The sequence below is a fragment of the Falco cherrug genome, chromosome 1, assembly GCF_023634085.1.
Source record: "Falco cherrug isolate bFalChe1 chromosome 1, bFalChe1.pri, whole genome shotgun sequence".
NCBI classification, from domain to species: Eukaryota; Metazoa; Chordata; class Aves; order Falconiformes; family Falconidae; genus Falco; species Falco cherrug.
Window position 1 is genome coordinate 116,564,342 of NC_073697.1, and position 17,365 is coordinate 116,581,706.

General features: G+C 53.0%; 1 protein-coding gene and 1 long non-coding RNA gene across 2 annotated transcripts in view; one reads left to right on the top strand and one right to left on the bottom strand.

The window, feature by feature from the left end:
* LOC102049896 (heparan sulfate glucosamine 3-O-sulfotransferase 3B1) overlaps positions 1–16,797 on the top strand; it is a 30,255-nt gene extending 13,458 nt beyond the window's left edge. The window contains exon 2 of the mRNA XM_055722914.1: positions 12,480–16,797. Within this exon, the coding sequence (XP_055578889.1) occupies positions 12,480–13,098 (619 nt within the window). The 3' untranslated portion in view covers positions 13,099–16,797. The remainder of the gene's footprint in view (positions 1–12,479) is intronic.
* Positions 6,041–10,993, bottom strand: LOC129736995 (uncharacterized). Its single transcript, XR_008734291.1, has 2 exons — positions 7,642–10,993; positions 6,041–7,344 (listed from the first exon to the last, which is right to left on the bottom strand). It is a non-coding gene; the product is annotated as an uncharacterized LOC129736995 (long non-coding RNA).
* Positions 16,798–17,365: the final 568 nt, after the last annotated feature.

Genomic DNA, 17,365 nt, shown 5'->3' on the forward strand with positions numbered 1-17,365 from the left:
TGCTGCGATGGTCCCCGCATGCTCGCTGAACTAGAAGGTTAATTTATAAGTATGTGCCATGGAATTCCGTATCCATATGAACCCTGTGGACCCCCACACTAGAGTGGACCCAACCAGGGGCTGCTTCTCTTGAGCTAACCCCTTTTTTGGGAAGCGACTTGCTCTTGCAGCATGGCTATGGAAGCACTGCAGTGGTGCGTGGCGGCCGTGCGGCTGACTAGCAGGTACGTGAAGGGACCATCTCCCCCTGCATTAGATGCACAAGACATGCCCTTCGGGTCCAAACCAAGATGTACTCTGCTTGCTGGGCTCCCCACCACCGGCGTACGGCATAACAGGTCCCTGGAGAGGGGCCTTGAAGAGCAGGTACTGTGGGGATGAGGCTGATGAGATAAACTCCTATGGGCTACCTGGGTTTGGAATGCCACCGGAGGTCCTAGCCGGGGGCAGGAGTCTCAGGGTGCTCCGAAATGACAAGTGATGGGTAGCAGGGTGTCTGTCCTGTGCTAGGGGCAGGGTCGAGCCCCACGACGCATCCCTTCAGGGGAGCCAGGAGGATGCTGCGCTCCATGTGTGGTGATGGGCGGTTCGGCTCTTGGATGAGTCATGATGCCACTTGGTTTCAGCATCTAATTCTTGAAACACCTGGTGCTTCTGGGACACCAGCTGAAAGCCAGCAAGCTGTGTGCAGTCTGCAGTGCTGGCCCTGTGCGCCTCCGTGCCTGCTTCTGCCTCCCTAAACCACAGATCCCAACATCCAGGGGGTTTAACCTGATGGAGGTTGCACCCTTTGCTGCAAGGAAGCATTTTCCCAAGACCTTTGTGGAGGTGAAGTGTTGAAAAGATGGGTGAGTAGCAGTGCCTGTGGGGGTTTAACACCTTTGAGAGGATTAGTGCCGTTGCTACAAATTAAGAGAGCAAATGGGTGGGTGTGGGAGCAGTCAGTCCGGGGCTATGGGCGCTGTGCGGGGCTGGCAGGTGCGTCGCTGCTGGTGCTGCCTGATGCTCCTGCCTCATGGATGGTCGTGGCTGAGCCTTGATGCAGGGAAGGGGTGAGAGGGATGAGCCTTGGGAAGAGGCTGTGGTGCGAGCAGTGGGCACCGGTGCTGCTTGGCCGTGGCCGAGCTGCTGCTGCGTGGTGGGAGAGCTGGTGGCCGGTGGTGGGCTTTGCGGTGGGAGCAGCCACCGCCTTCTGGAGCTGAAACCAGACCCTTGAGATCAGGGTATATGGAGCTGGTGAAGCCAAGTGACAGCTGTGTTGGCCCCATGTCCTCTGCTGCAAGAGCCATTTCTGTCACCTGGATACCATGGATGTGTTTTGGAAGCCCCACCAGCTGTGATTTCTTTACCTGTTTTTTTAAGCCTCTTCCAAACCAGGCTTCCTTTACTTAAGCCTACTCTGAGCTAGCAAAGAGATGCATTTTGGGGTTTGCCTTTTTTCTTCCTTTCCACAGATAAACTGATAACTCCAGACCTTGACTCTCTTGCTTTGCCTTATTTTCTGGATGGGGACATGACTTTTGTGCTTGCAGGTGCTGAGCCAGTGCAAGCTCAGCAGACACTAGTTCCAGCTTCCCGCGAAAGGCAGGATCAGTGCTACCCAAATAAATCTGAGTTCAAGAAGTAACATCTGTGGTACAAGGTTGTGTTAAACCAGCAGCCTCTCCAAGAGGTTCCAAGAGCAGAGCTTGGTCTTGCAATGAACCCGTAAGTGGATCTACCAAATCTTTGCATAGCAGGAGCTTAGTACACATAATGTTAACTCAAGGCTATAAATTTTTGAGGGATGAGAAACGGCTGGTTTTTCTGGTTGCGATAGAGTAAGAGGCAGAGGGAGTCCAGAGAATTTATTTTTCCCCAGGAGTGAGTTGTGAGCACTGAAATCTCTGCAGATGCCTAAAATTCTTCCTCTTTCCGCCCTTTCAGGCTGATGTCTGTTTAATTTATAGAGAAAAATGTTTCTACTGCTTTTCAATAAACTCTTGGATACTGGGAGAGTAATCATAGCTTGTTCCAGACCCGCACCAGTGCAGCTCTGGAGTAGCTGCTGACTTAGGTCCGTGCCAGGGTGAGCAGAGCCGGACTACCTGCTGCTGGTGGAGGATGTGAGGCTTTATACTGGGGGCCTTCAGGTGCCAGAGGAGAGGGAAGGAGATTACACTGGTGCAAATGGGGCACTCCTGCTGGGATAAATTCCAGTTAAACACTCCAGCGGGGTGTACTAAGAGGCGACACGGCACAGGAGTAAAATACACGGTTTGGCAGAGACAGCTGGCCCTGCGATCTGCTGGAGAGAAGTCTTTAGTCCCAGTTTGCCAGTTAGCTCAGTCATGTTTCCTGCTGGGTTTAGGGTTTCCCCCCCCCCCCCCTTAAATCATGAGTTTCACAGAACTGCCTCTTCCCTGCTCTGCTTTTAAACAAAACCAGTCTTTTTTTCCTTCTGGGGGGAGCGGGGGGGGAATGGAGACAGATTAGAGTAATCTCACATGACTTGACCAGTGGGCAGTGAAGTCCGGTGATGCTGGGTGATATTCTGAAGAACTCACCCATAAACAGCAATTACCTTTTAATCGCGGCGCTGCTGCCGGCCCCCGCGCCTGCCAGGAACAGCACCGTGTGCTCTTTGTCGGCCGGAGCGACACCGGGGGCACCCACAGCCATGAAAGGGAGCCGGGGGTGACCGGGAGGAATAAGATGCTCGTTTCAGCCCCACCCCCTTACTGCGCTCAAAAGCTCTTATTTTCAGAGCAAAGCACTATTGAAGCATCCGGACAATGGAGACCAAATCCTTCTGGGGGAGGGGAGGTGCTGGCAATTGCATCTTTTGTTGCTTTTACTTCTTTACTTGCCTATGGCCTCCCCCACCCCTCCAAGAAATCCGCATAGATGCTCGCTAGATTATAATGCAATCACTTTCTTGGGACCTTGCTAATAGGATTATAATTATTACTGGAGATGAACTGGAGTGAATAGAATATTTACCACTTCATCTTAAATTATTGTAAATCCCTCCAAAGCAGCTCTTTGATATGTAGAGTGCTGCACCCCCCCCCCCCCCCCCCCCGTGAAGATAATTATTTAGTGGAAGTTCAGAGCTCTTTTAAGTGTGATGGGGAACAGAAAGAGGCTTCGGTGTTTACATAAAGAGGAGGACCTATATAATGAACTGGGGAAGCTGATGGGTATCTTGCCTGGCTCCAGCAGAGGAGAGGGGAAGGTTCTCGCTGAGCAGTTGTAACACCTCAGGCTGTGGCGGGGGGAAGAGGGGAGGAAATAATTGGAAATTTGGCCCTTCCTAGTCCAAAGGCAGTCCCACATCTCTGCAGCTCATGTTCCATCGGTGCATGAGTCCACCTGGTGACAGTGGCAATGTTTGTTGCGTAGGGCTGGAGAAGCTTCTGTTTGAGGAATGACCGAGTAGGCTGTGAGACCTCAGCCTGGCAAAGAGATGTCTTGGGGGAAGATACGGTACTCCACAAAGTCAGAGCTAGGCTGGAGAGAGAGGCAGGGACGGACTGGTGTGACGGTGCAAGGACTGGGGCTATGGCATGGCCGGGAGCTGGTGCACAGTGAGCAAAGCAAGCAGCCAGGGTGGGCTGTGCACTTGAGGGGTCTGCGTGGGTCCAGAAGGAACCTGGACAAGGGGTTGGAAGAGAGATTGATTGATGGACAAACTGCATCAGGCCCAGGAAAGCCCCTGACCTGAGTTTGGATGGAGGCTGGGAGAGAGGGGTGGGATGGGCATGCCCTGGTCCTCCTGTGGCCAGCGCTGGAGACCCCTGGGCCACAGGAGCTCTGGCCTGAAGGAGAGGGCTGCACCCAGTGGGCGCCTCCACATGTGCACCCACAAGCGGGGTGCATTTCTCCTGAGGTTTCAGGCTGGTGCTGTCCCCTCAAGCCCTTCCTCCCAAAGGCTGCCGGCCTGGAGCATCAGGGGTAGGAAGGGGGATCGCTCCGGCCAGCCGCCTCCAAGACCGACTTCATGCCTTTGCATCCATTGCCAAGGGCAGGCACGTCCCAGGAGTGACGGCTGCGTCACCCATCAGTCTGAAAGGAGTCTGTGTGGCTCTTTGGCCTCTTGTGCTCTCTGGTGAAAGCACAGACCCTGTCCCTGTGCAGACAAGGCTCCCAGCAGGTGTTTCTGTGGCTCTGAGTTACTCCTCCCCTATGGGCTGCATCTATATGGCGCACCGTATATGGCACTTAGCTATATGAGGCAGCAGCCCTGCGAGAAGTAACATGTCTTTACCTTGGTTATGAGTCTGTGCTTCCAACTGAGCCACTTAATCCCATGAGGTGGGGGAGTTTCGGGGCGGGGGTGGGTTACGGCTGGGCTGGGTGGGAGGCAGCCTTGTGGCAGAGGCTGGTTCAGCTCGTCACACCCATTGCTGTTCCCAGAGGCCCAAACCCTCCAGGTTTTGTGCCTGGATCAGGCCCTGCTCTGTCCGGGTCTGGTGCTTGGATGACGCTGCAAACTGCTCGGCGCTGCGGCCGTGCAAAGCGCCCCATGTCCCTCGTCTGCGGCGTGGGGAGGGTCAAACCCCCGTGGTGGCTCCCAGGTCTGATTTGAGTGCAGTGACTTTGGGGGAGGTGGATCAAGTCTTTTATAAAAAAAAAAACCCACACCCAGCCCCCCTCCAAAAAAAACCCAACCCCCGTGACTGCAGCAGCACACCGTCCCCCCCTCAAGGCGCTGCTTGCTTTGATTTGCTGGGACCGTTTGGCGTGACCCGGCTCTGCCCACGTGGAGTGGGGACGAAAGGACCATCTGCCGATGCCCCACGTCTCCCCGCTCTCCCCAGCCTTTGATGGGGTTTTTTATCCGCATCAAAGGAATTTAGATCAGACTCCACAGCCAGGCCAGAGCCTGTTCCTGTGGGGTATGTGGTGATGCCACCCCTGACCACCAGCCCTGGTGCAGCCCTGGAGCAGCTTCATGATGGGGAGCCTTTGCACACCGTTACCCTCCTCTCCTTTTCATCCCCAAACTCCCCAGCAGGTGAAGGGTGCCTGGCAGATTTGGGGGCAGAGAGCAAGGAGAGTGAGAAAAACATTAATTTCAGGCCCACATATTTTCCCCCCCTTTCCCTCCTCCTTTACCTACCCCTTCCTCACCCCCAAAGTTCATTAATTCCCATCATCTGGTTTGTGTAAACGTCGTGGCGAGTGTTTGACGGAGCTGGATAGGGTTACACCCGTTTCAAAAAAGGCTGAGGCTAGTTCCCAGCCGTTCCCTTTTATTGTTGTATAATTTGCCAACCCAAACAACGAGCTCCTGCTCGAGACAAAGGCGCACATGTTGCCCTTACCACTGGTCATAAAAAGAGGAGAGGCTGCGTGCTACTGTACAGGTCCTCGGTGCAAAGGCAGCCCGAGCCGGGGAAGATTTTGGTAAGAAAAATGGGATGTATCAAATAATAACCCAGCAAGTGCTCCCACCCCAAAAGAGGAATTTGCTATTGCTTCTCTCTCCGTTTCTTCCTCCTCCTCCATCTTCATCCTTCCCTTGTCCGGAGCTGCTGCCACCAGAAAGCAGAGTCAGAGCCAAGTGGGCAATTCTGAAGCCAGTTGACCTTGATGCTGGTGGCAGGCTCCGGGATGTAATTAAAACGCTTTATTACTTTAACAGTCTTTCCCTGGGCTTGTCAGGTTCTTGCTTTTAAGGAGTGTTTCTGGGATGTGATGGTTTGTGATCAGCCCTGCAGTGAGGAGGGCCAGGTGGGTCCAGTGTGGTGGCCTCAGGAGCTGAGCTGGTGATGCTGGTGGTGCTGTGGGTTTTTGCTTCCCAGAACATGACAGGTCTCTTGCTCACTGTCAGGTGCCAGTACAGCGCTACAAGCGTGTGGTTTTAGTCCAGCCCTTGGCTGCTCTGACCACCACTGTATATTTTTCCTGCTTACTGACAGCAACATGCTGCTTTGGAGACTGGGAACAACTGGGTATTGCCTTGGCAGAGCGGCTGGGCTGGAAGGCAAAGCTGCCACCCCCATCCTTTCCTGGGTGCCTACAACTCTTTTTCACGATACTAGATTTAGCTCACTTGGCTTAAATTTGTTTATTAGGATGGGGGAGGAGAGGAAAAGGCAGAGAAGCAGGGGGATTTAGAATGAGAACTGCAGTGCAGGGCGGGAGTGGCAGTAAAGCCCTCCTCAGAAGCATGTTTGATGTCAGGCAGCGGATGGGCTGACTGTGGTTTGAAACAAGCCCTTTGGCTTTAGTGGGATCCTGGCTGGAGCAAAGCCGAGTGGGAGCATGTTGGGATGGGGACAGGGGACCAAACTGCCCCTGGGGACAGGGACAGGAGACGATGCAGCAGGCGGGAGAACATCAGTGTGGGAGGGGATGAGGTTCAACCTGCCTCATTTTCTGCACGTGTTTCCTCTGAAGCTTTTCTTGTTTGCTTTCCAACCTGCAAATTAGAAAAGCAGCAAAAGTTATAACAAATTCATGATGTACACCAAACTGTACTATGTTCCCAGTCATGCTGCCTGGGCTTGTTGTCACCTCGGGTTTTCAAACCCTGTCATGGCTCTGGAGGCTAAAATTCTGTGTCCTCCCAGGGTGGGAGAAGAGCTTTTGTGTCTACCTTTTCCATTTCTTCACCATAAGCTTTCAATCTACTCTGTGCGGTTTCTTACACAGCCTTCTGGGAGGATTTGGGGGCTTTTTCCCCAGAAACAGTCAGATTGCTGAAATTTGGTTTTATGGGAAGAAATCACTTTTTGTCTTCTTGAAACACCAGTCAGGAATTTAGGTAGGAACTGACCAGAAGTAGGTTGGATGCTCTGCATGTGCACCACCAGGCTGCAAAGCAAATGGTTCTGGATTACAGGCCTGAATGTGGCTGATCTCCAAAATAGTTTGACTTGCTTTTTCTCCCCTTTTCCCTATTTTCCTTTTTCTTAGGGAACAGCTGTAGGGGGAAAGTCTAGAAATTCTGCACCAAAGGCGGTTCTTGCTGTGTCTTCCGGCAGAGCTGCCATGGGGACTGTTGTGAGCATCTCGTAGCTGCATCCAGATGCTACAGAGTTTTATCTTGACTGTAACAATGCTTCTCTTGCTTTTACAATACTCTCTGCACAGCTGTCTGTCTCCTCTAGGAGAGTTTTGTCATCCTTTTAGAGGGAAACTGAGGCAGCTCAGAGGACTGAGCAAGAAGGGTGGTCTGGAGCGGAGGGGGTTGAGATGGGAGGGTACCATCGCTGCGGCACGGCGCACCCCGATTCTAACACTTACCAGAGGGACTTCGTTTCTTGAGCATGCTGGAGTGGGGGGAGCATCTCCAAAAGTGATGCTGGGTGGCTCCGGGAGCTGGGTAGGAATATATCCAGCACAAAACCCACCCTAGGAAGGAAAACTCATCATCCGCTCAGCCCCGGGACTCCTGTTTGGCAGCAGGAGCACCTGGGCGTGCCGGGTCTCGGCTGGGCAGCCTGACTGTGACCCCCGTGCGGGCAGGCAGCTGGGGATGGGCGTCTCTGCAGCCCCCCAGGCTGAGCCCCGCCGCGGGGCTTCAGGCTCCGGCAGACCCCGCAGGGGTTTATCCCAGCAGGTGCTCACGGGTGGCAGGAGGTGCATGAGGGGACCAACAGACGTCCCTGGGGATAAAATCAGTAACGATTGCGCGTCGATCTGCCCTACCTGTGGCGAACAAGGCAGCAACAGGTTGCAGGGGTCCCCTCGCCCCCCCGGCCCCTTGCCGTTCCTCCTTGAGAAGTGGCAGCAGATTAGCCCGGAGCCCCTCTGCGCAGACAAAAGCTGCCACAAAGGGCATTAGGCTTCAGGATTGGATTACCATTTGGCCACCTGTCATCCCCACTTTGTAAATTTATCTCGCTCTGGGTCCGGTTTTCACATTGGAGAAGTTTGCGCTTAAAAAAATATACAAAGTCTGCCTCTCCGAGCAGCAGCCTGGTGGGGTTCGCTTTAGCATCCCTTCTTATTCCAGGCTTCAGGGCTGCGTGGGGCTGGGGATTAGGGCTGTTTGAATAAAGAGAGCCTTTATTACATTAGTCTAAGTGGTTAATAGGTAAAGTAGGCCAATCCATCTTTAGACTAAGCCTATCACTTCGCCTACGAAGGGTGCAGGCTTCACTGAGGAAATATTCATTAAAGGAAAAGCTTTTCCCCTGTCCCTCTTGACATGTTAATAGCTCAGGGTTAGGGGCTCTGCTCTCCCTGCCTGCGGAAAATTCATAGCTGTGCTCACTGTGCTCACGCAGCAGCTCGCTCCTCTCGCTGGGACCCCTGATGCTGCCGGCAGCTCTGCCGAAGTCAGCAGAGCCGCGCTGAGCCCTGCCAGGCTCGGCGGGGAGCGAAGGATGCCAGGAGTCTGTGGCGCTCCTCATCCTCGCCTTCCTCTTCCGTGCTCCCGAAGCAGGTGCCTCGTCCCTTCCCAAGCAGGGATGCAGGGAGCGGGTTCGAATGGCAGGTAGAGGCAGTGCTTCAGTGGTGGGACTCTCTGCTGTGGGATGTTCTCAAGGCCAAAAGTATTTGTGGGTTTGAAAGGATTAGACAGTTCGTAGCCACTATGAAATGGGAAGATTTGGATGCAGATGCTGGCTCCAGAGGTCTTTGAACTCCAGGTTGCCAGAAGGCAGGAGGATAACAAGGCAGGAGGGACTGCTTGCCAAGCTTTTCATACTATCTTTATTTTCCACTACAGTATCTGCTACAGCCCTTAGTGGTGTCTCCATCAAGCCCGCCTCGACTGGTGCAGCAGCTTTTGTCCAAGGGCTCAGTGGAGCTCCCCGTTTCCCACAGCCTGACTCCCTTTGTCATCTCCCTTTCCTCTCCCGTACAGGCAGCAGCAGTAGCTGCACCTCGGCCGTCCTTACCTTGCACCAGGCAGCGCTGGCAGCAGCTGCCCAGGTCTCCAACGCGCCTGTGAAGCCTCTGTGGCAACGGGGGACCCCACAACTGCCAGGAGCTGCCCCAGGGCTGACCTGTGCGTGCACCATTGAGCTGAACATGGGTTTCTGCTGAAGCCCAACTCCTTTTCCCCAAGGGGTTTGCGTCCTGCCAGGGCACCGTGGTGACAGCTCTCCTGACCATTATGGCTCCTCTTTCCCCTTCCCTCTGCCATGGCTGTCATTCAGTGCAGCCCTGGCTGTCTTGGAGCCCCAGGGGCAGATGTTTTCTGAGCTGGAGTCTGCTCCTGCTTCTACCACCACGTATGTCCAGCATGTTGTGTTGGAGCTGCAGTGCTATACGTGGGCCAAGTTGCCCTTCTCCAGTTGCGGTTTGAGTGGGAACAAACGGTTCTTGGTGACTTTTCCACCAATGTGAGTTCAGACCAGCCAACTTACCAGTTCCTCCTCTCCCTGAGGCTCTGTTGTCTCGGCTGCCAGCATGACGGATGGTGCCTCAGTGGGAGATTATGGAAACCATGGGAAAGCTCCTCACAACTGGCAGGCCCATGCAATAAAACTTCGCTTTCCTGGATGTGATGCTTTCAGAGGTTCAAACCACATCCATGGGCCACAACATTTGGCTTCGCTTGCTGCTGTTTAGCTTTTATGCAGCCACTTTGCAAACAAGGCAGCGTCTGAGACAGTCTTGAGGATCGTAGTTTTGGGCAATGCCCGTCACCTGTCTGGGTACAACAAAGGAAGAGAATGCCAGAGCTAGGGCCTGAAGGCTGGGATTTGTGGGTTCAGTTCTCGTTCTTGGGTTGACGGCTCCATTTCTCTCCATTCTCACAGTCCACCTGAGCCTGTGCTGACGGGCCAGAGGGCAGTAGCAGGGTCAGTGTGCCTCATCTTGCTTCGTCTTGCTGTGATAGGTCACCAGCAAGATGTGCTACAAATGCCAGGGATTTGTGTCCTCTCTAAAAATAGCAATTTTGGGAGATCTAGATGTGCACAGAACTGAGTGCTCTCAGCTCAGTTGGATGTTGGATGTCCTCAGCTGCGAAAGACCTGTGGGTTCTGCAAAAGGACTGACATCAGGCCGGTGGATGCCTCTTAGATGAAGAATTGCTCCTTACTTTCTTCTTCTTATATGGTGCACTCCTCCGTGTTTGTCGAAACGCTAATTAGGAGCCTGTGTTTTCCAACCAGATCAACTGACTCAGCACCTCCACCCCCGGCAATTTCCTCCTGTTTCACAGCCCAGCCCTACCCAATGCCTGTCTTGTGCAAGGAGGAAAAAATAAGCCTTGCGTCATTCCCAGGAGACCGATAAATACTGACTGTAGTAGTCCTGGAGGAGAAGTGGGTCTCAAGGTGCAGGGCCCTGTGCAGCAAGCAATCTGATGGAGCTGGGTTGAAGCCAAAGGGCTCCAGAGCAGCACAGCCATCCTGAGCACGTCTTGGGCAGCAGCCTCCTCTCCAGGCAGGTCCCAGGCCATTAAAGACTTCATGGGTTGAAACCAACCTCTTAAATCAAGCTGGAAGGCAGTTGGTGGCCAGCGCAGGATGTAGAACTCGGGTTTAATGTGGCCATAAAAAGAGACACCACTTAATAAGTAGACTGTCGAAATCCACATCAGCCCACGATAGATTTAAGACTTGCTCTCTGGGCGTTATTGACTGGCTCATTCTGTGACGGCATTACGGGTTTGTGGAGTTGGCCAGAAAGGCACAGAATTAGTCAGAGTTTTATTTTGGTTAATGTTTTTTGGCAAACGCTGGCTCCTGACTTCCAGAAGCTCTCACGTCCCAGGTGCCTGGTAGACCAGCGTGATTTTTATCTGCATATGAAACTCCACTTGCCTTGAAATCGCAGCCTTTAGGGGTTGCCACCACCCTTGGGCATGGCTGGAGCTTTCCACAAGCTGACACCCCCTCCCTGCACAGTCCAGCTTCTCCCAGTGACCCGTGCAGATCTGGTGGGGGGACCATCTCCCACCACGGATGGCTGGAGAAGGGGCTTTCTGGGCAGCCCCTGAACACACCTTGCCTGGGGGGTGGAAGTATGGTCGTTGGGTGTCCCTCGCCAGTAAACACGTGGCATAGAGTTAATGCCAGAAGCTGATGAAGTAAAATACCAGGTACAGTGTGAGCTAAATAGTATTTATGTGTTGCATAAATAGCTACCGACCCACTTTCATACGCGTGTGATAGTTTTTGATTCAATCAGACCTCTCATTCCTGGTTTTCCTATTACTTGGCCTCAGAACGGATGGGTCAATTTTTTTGCCTTGGCTTCTTAATCAGGGTAACCATTGGCTTTAGCACAAATTAACAGTGACTTTTTTAATTGCAAGAGCCTGTGGTGATCTTTGCTGTAGAAGCATAAAAGCAGTAAGGGAGGAGATGGCCGTCGGGGAATGAACAGCCTCTGTGTGCAGTGTCGTATGTCGGAGAGGAGTGCCACTTGAGGCTCGCAGATCGCACACTGCCTGAGTAGTTCTCTGTGCTGGGTGGATTCTTTGAAAACTTAATCAAGTTTTATAGCTTTAATTTTGTGGCTGACTCCCCTTTTGCCTTTTTTTTTTTTTTTTTTAACTGTCTTGCAACCCAGAGCAAATGAGTCCCATTGGGTTGTAAAGGGAAAGAACTGGCAAATGGTCTAAAATATTTCGGCTTGCCTAGTGAGTGATAGGAAAAAATTACTCTTCCTGCTGCGTGCTGCTTCCATCATTTCTGTAAGCTCTCTATTTTTCCCTGCATGGTTAATTAGAAATCGCCAGGGAGTAAGGCGGAATTGCTGAAGGCTTTAGGTTTCGAGGGGGTGTTGTGTTGTGAGGGTACCATGAGCTGAGCTTGTGTTCTCTGTGGTCGTAGCCTGTATCCTGGCTGACCTGCTGCAGGCTGTGTGGCAGTGGAGGGGAGAGGTTCTCCTGGCTGGGTGCGATGTGCTGGAGGTGCCAGCAGCAGCTCTTGATGCTCCTTCTAGTGCATGTTAGGGAACCAGTCTGCACAGCGATAGGGAACAGTAAAGCAGTGGGTGAAGCTTGGTGCGAGAGTACCGGTGCGGTTGGGTGAGAATCTGCTGTTGGTAAGCCAGGGACAAATTGCACCCTCTTGCCTGAATTGGGAAAAGTGTTGTGTCTGGGATGCTAAGGATGCCCAGACAAGGTGGATGTGCTCCAGTGAGCTCCTACTTCTCTGCTACACCATTCCTGGGGGGAAAATGAGCTCTGGGTTGGGGCTGAGGGCTCTCTGCTGTTGACCTCAGCCAGGAGAGCTGTGTGGTGCAGCTCAGGACTCATCCTGACCAGTCTGGAGCTGGTGTGGTACATGTAGCCATGCTCCAGGTGCAGAGTGTAGCCCAGCTAATCCACTCATGGATAACTGGGAGATTACTCAGCTGGATTTCTAATACAGTGGCTTTTAATAATAATCCCCCCCTAATCCCTAAATCAATGGAAAATGGATTTATCTGTACGAGCTAAATGGCCTGTGTAGGCATTTTAGGGAGAAGAATTCTTGTGTATCTATGTGTGAACATATGTGTGTGCGTGTATATATGCACATGCATATTTTTGTTCCCATTACCTGCCGTTCTGACCCATGTCTGTGCTTTGCTGGCAGGGACCTCATGCCCAGGACCCTGGAGGGGCAGATCACCATGGAGAAGACCCCCAGCTACTTCGTCACCAAGGAGGCCCCTGCCCGCATCTCCTCCATGTCCAAGGGCACGAAGCTCATCGTGGTGGTGCGGGACCCCGTGACCAGAGCCATCTCGGACTACACCCAGACGCTCTCCAAGAAGCCCGACATCCCCACCTTTGAGAGCCTGACCTTCAAAAACAGGACTACGGGCCTGATCGACACCTCGTGGAGCGCCATCCAGATTGGCATCTACGCCAAGCACCTGGAGAACTGGCTCCTCTACTTCCCCATCGGGCAGATCCTCTTCGTCAGTGGGGAGAGGCTGATCAGCGACCCCGCGGGGGAGCTGGGCAGGGTCCAGGACTTTCTGGGCCTCAAGAGGATCATCACCGACAAACACTTCTACTTCAACAAAACCAAGGGGTTCCCGTGCCTGAAGAAGGCGGAGGGCAGCAGCAAGCCCCACTGCCTGGGGAAGACGAAAGGCAGGACCCACCCCGACATAGACCAGGAGGTGGTGCAGAGACTGCGGGACTTCTACCGGCCCTTCAACATGAAGTTCTACCAGATGACGGGGCAGGACTTCGGCTGGGACTGAGCCTGGCGTGAGAAAGTCCCCTGTAATTACTTGCCCAGCACGGTTTGCGTATATAAAGAGATATATATGTATGTAAAATGTACAGAAATCTATTTTATAATAATTTATTTTTAATTCCTAAGCAATTAATTCACTAAGCTGCCTAACCGCACTGGCTAGAACGGTAGCCCGTAACCTGTTTAACATTCCACGGTGTTTAATTCTAATATGTCTTTCCTGTTTGTTTTTTTTCCCTCCCTTCTGTTTTCTCCTCTTTTTGGTTTGGTTTGTAACAGACGGTGCTTCCATTTTTCCTAAACAAAATTTGTATTTAAAAAAAGCAAAAAAAGTGAGGGTGGCAGGGGAGGGGCAGGGGGGGAGGGAAAGCATAAATTTATTTTTGTTACGGGTATCTGGCCTTTATAAACACTTGCTTTCCCTATTCCGGTGTCCCAGTCTCTGCTCCGGTGTTGTGCTCCCTTGTCCCACAGCTTCCCAGTTGGTCCCGTGGCCACGGCGGGGTTTCTTTGGGGTGGGTGGGAGGGAGGCTGGGCATCTCCCTGCGACCTGCATCCTTCTGCTGAGCAGCAGCGTGTTTTACTGGTGTCCGTAAAGCGCAGGGAACCCCAAGCCACACAGCTCCGGCTCCGCAGCCCGGGTCTCTGCCGGGAGGGCAACGAGCTCTTTTTCCCGTGGAGAAGCCGCCGAGCCTGTTGCATGGGCAGAGCTGTCTCCCCAGTATGATTTTCCTTCTTGCCTCTTGTGAAGGAGGCTCTTTCCCACGAGCCCTCTATGCATTTTAAATCTTTGCCACAGGACAAATATAAAAACACACGTGTCTGTATGTGACACGCCGGGTGCTGGTCTGAATGACTGGCAAGACGCCTCTGGCTGGGCGCTGCTGGGAGGTGGCTGCGCCTGCAGTGTGAGGAGCAGCGTCCACACACCAAAGAGGCTGGCAGAGCCACGGAGCCGCGGGAAAACCCCAGGTCTGTGCTTGGTGCCATCCCCAGCATGGAGGGTGTCCCAGGACACGGCACAGGCAGCGCTGCCTCCACCCCCACAGCCGCCAGAGCAGCTCCCGGTATGACACTGGGGAGCATCGACCTTGGCTCTCTTCGTTCCCGTTACTTTTTGGTCCAACAGCATGGTGTCTCCCAAGGAACAGCGTTTTCCTAGAGCCAGGAAGAAGTGCTGCTTTGCCAACAAGGATGCATCCGTAGAAAAGCAGAGGGGAGTCTGGCTGTACTTGGGCTGGGGCATCACTGGCAGCCGGGTGCCTCCCCGATGCCCTGGGGGAGCACAGGGGTGGCAGCCAGGCAGAACAGGGAGCTCCAAGCACTTAGTCGTCAACCTGGGTGCAATAACCTGGAATTCTTACCCCTCAGGTGGAACCAAATACTTCAGGACTTTAGGACAGGTTGGTGGGTCTGTTCTGAGAGCTCTAGCCATGTTTTGTGTGCTCAGGGCGTTTTGATAAGCACTGTGTGTGTCCGATACATTATCGTTACTGTCAGAGGCTCTGCTAGCTCAGCTGGAACGTCTTTGGAGCAAGGTGGCAGCAGAAGCGATTTATTCCTTGGATTTTTAACAGAAGTTGGGTTTCGTTGTCTTTGGGCAACAAAAAAACCACACACCTCGCCTGCAGCACTGAAGTGATGTACCGCACCGAGCGCGGAGCTTGCTGAATAAATATCACCATGTTGCCGTGGGAGCACTTGCATGAAGCAGGCAGTGTAAAGTAATACTCGAAACAGCAAATGCATCAGCCGGGAGAGCATATGTGAGTTGAGTTCATGCTCTAGTTTCATACACATCGCCTATAGAAATGCGTGCCCTGCACCTCTCCCCAGTCACCCACAGCAAAGCACCTTTGAGGACCGCGCTGCTGAGCCATGCCCAGCTTGCGGGGGGTGCAGTCAGTGGCATTTCCCAGATTTTTTTTCCCAGCCTCCTCGCTCTTGCCTGCCCCTTACAGCTCTCTGCTGTGGCTGTTGGGTGATAAAAAGGCTCTTCAGAGCCTGGGCTGCTCTCCCCGGGTCTCGATCTGGTCCCTGCTCAGGCAGATGCAGCAAAGAGCAGACCCACCTGGGGACCCGCCGCGGGGATCTGCAGGTAAAGTGCTGGTTTAAATGGTTAAACCTAAGGGCTCTTGGCTTGGCTCAGCGCTGTCACATCTCCAAAGGGATTTAGGGACTCACACTCCTTCAGTGTGGGATCACACATGGGGTGCAGCACACGGGTGTCCTCAAGGACAGGGAGATGCTGAGTGGGATGTCAGGGCTGAGCTGCCTCACACACACGCTGTGAGCAGCATGCAAATCCCTCCTTGGGGCTGGCCTCCAAGCACATCTTCCTACAAACCGGGAAAGTTGGGCTAATCCCTTCCTTTCTGCCCTGAGCCATTCCTAGCTCTGAGGCGATGCTGTGAGCCCACTCGCAGAGCTCACAGGCTGAGCACGGGACTGCCGGGCTGTGCAGGCTGGCAGACCATGCGCAGCCCCCGTCCTGCAGAACGCGCTGCAGACCTGGAGTGGTGCTTGGATCTGTGCCTGTCTGGGGTCCTTGGACCTTGCGCCAGCCGGGTCCCCGGCTCTGTTCCCTGCTGCCAGGACAGGTGATGAATGCACAAGCGTCTCTGCTCTGTCACAGACCCTGCTGCTGTTGGGTGACTGAGGGGAAGGGGCTGCAGGGTGGGAGGAGAAGAAAACCCTTCCTGGGGGAAGAGAGTCATTTCTGCTTCTCAAAATCTCAGTCTTCCTACTAGCTGGCTTACACGATGTGTGTGGGAAGAAGCTCACCCTCTGCACGGCCCCTGGCTGAGCTGCCAGCCGCCACCGCGCCGCTTCCCCAAGCGCTTTCTCCGGCTGAGCCCATCGCCGCGTGGCCAGAGCCACCAGGACCCGCCGCGCTGGCGTGGCCTCGTCCTCCTTCCCCTGTGCTTCCCCCCGAGCCCCTCTCTGTGCCTGCTCTTGAACGCTGGAAGGTTTCGCATCCCCTGCGTCTTCCTCCTTGCTTTCTTGGAAACAACTTTCTAACACCCCGATGCCTTCCCCAGCTGTACGGCAGCGCGGGCGTGATGTGTCTAACCAAGCCCTGCTGCAGAACGCTGCCATGGAGCAACCTCGTTGGAGAGCAGCAATACAGAGTGAATAATGACTCTTCTAACCTTAAGCAAATTGTTAGCCCTGCCTCAACATCCTTCCTAATGAAGTCTGCACTAGACTTTTAATGTAAAGGCCTTACCTAATAAATAGGACGATGAAAGTGAATTCCCCATTGTGTACATCTGGTTGCTAATGCTGGAATCAGTGCTATTGTCATCGTTTTTTAAAAATACCTTTTTTTATTATTATTTTTTAAGTTAAGCTTGGAGGTGTGATTAGAAGTTCTTTTTTTTTAAAAAAAAAATCATATTGTAACATTAATTTATGGCCGAGTTTCATTCAGTCCTGTGTTCAGACGTGCAGTACAGGTATTAGTGATGTGTTGTCTGTAACATGGTACTGTAGAGTAGCCAATTTGTAAGAAAAAGAACAAAATGGAAAGAAAAACAAAAAAATGCCACAAAAAAAAAGTCTGAAAAAAAATGAAAATGTAAATCAAGTATTTTGTGGTACTTACAACACAAATTAATTTTACATAAAGATGTTTCTAGGAAAATGAAATTCTGATAATTCATACTGTTTGTATGAACAAATAAAAGCTATATTTTATGAAGCGATGGACACAGTCGTATTCATTCAGCGCTGCGGCGGTGGAGGTGGCCTCACACGTGGGTTTGGTGGCGCTGCCCCCCGACACCTGCACGTCCACCCCACTAGTGTCTGTGCTCGGTGCTGGCCCCACGGCGAAGCCCGGAACGGCGTGGTGAATCCGGCAGGATTTCATCGCCTACACGAGCTCCCATCCTGCGCAGGGCTGCGCTGGGTGCTGAACCTGCGTGTTTTGCTCAGTCAGGTTGTGTGGGGGCTGGTCTCTCCTGCTGAATGCACATTCATCAAACACCGTTTCAGGGAAGGAGACCTGAGGGGTTGCCCTCAGCCCTGCTGCAAAAAAACCTGGATGGTCTTGGTGGTTGGTGAAACCATCCCCCTGCATCAGGGATGCTGGAGGACAAATTACAGCTGGTGGTGGGGAACCTTCCCAGTGCCAAGTTTCTTTTCAAAAGCATTGCACTTCAGGTAGCCATGCTGCTCCAAACCTCCGGGGCCAGTGGCTGCTATTGCTCCCTACACACTCAGCACTTTAAGATATAAAAATTCATTATCATTAAATTCAGAAGAGT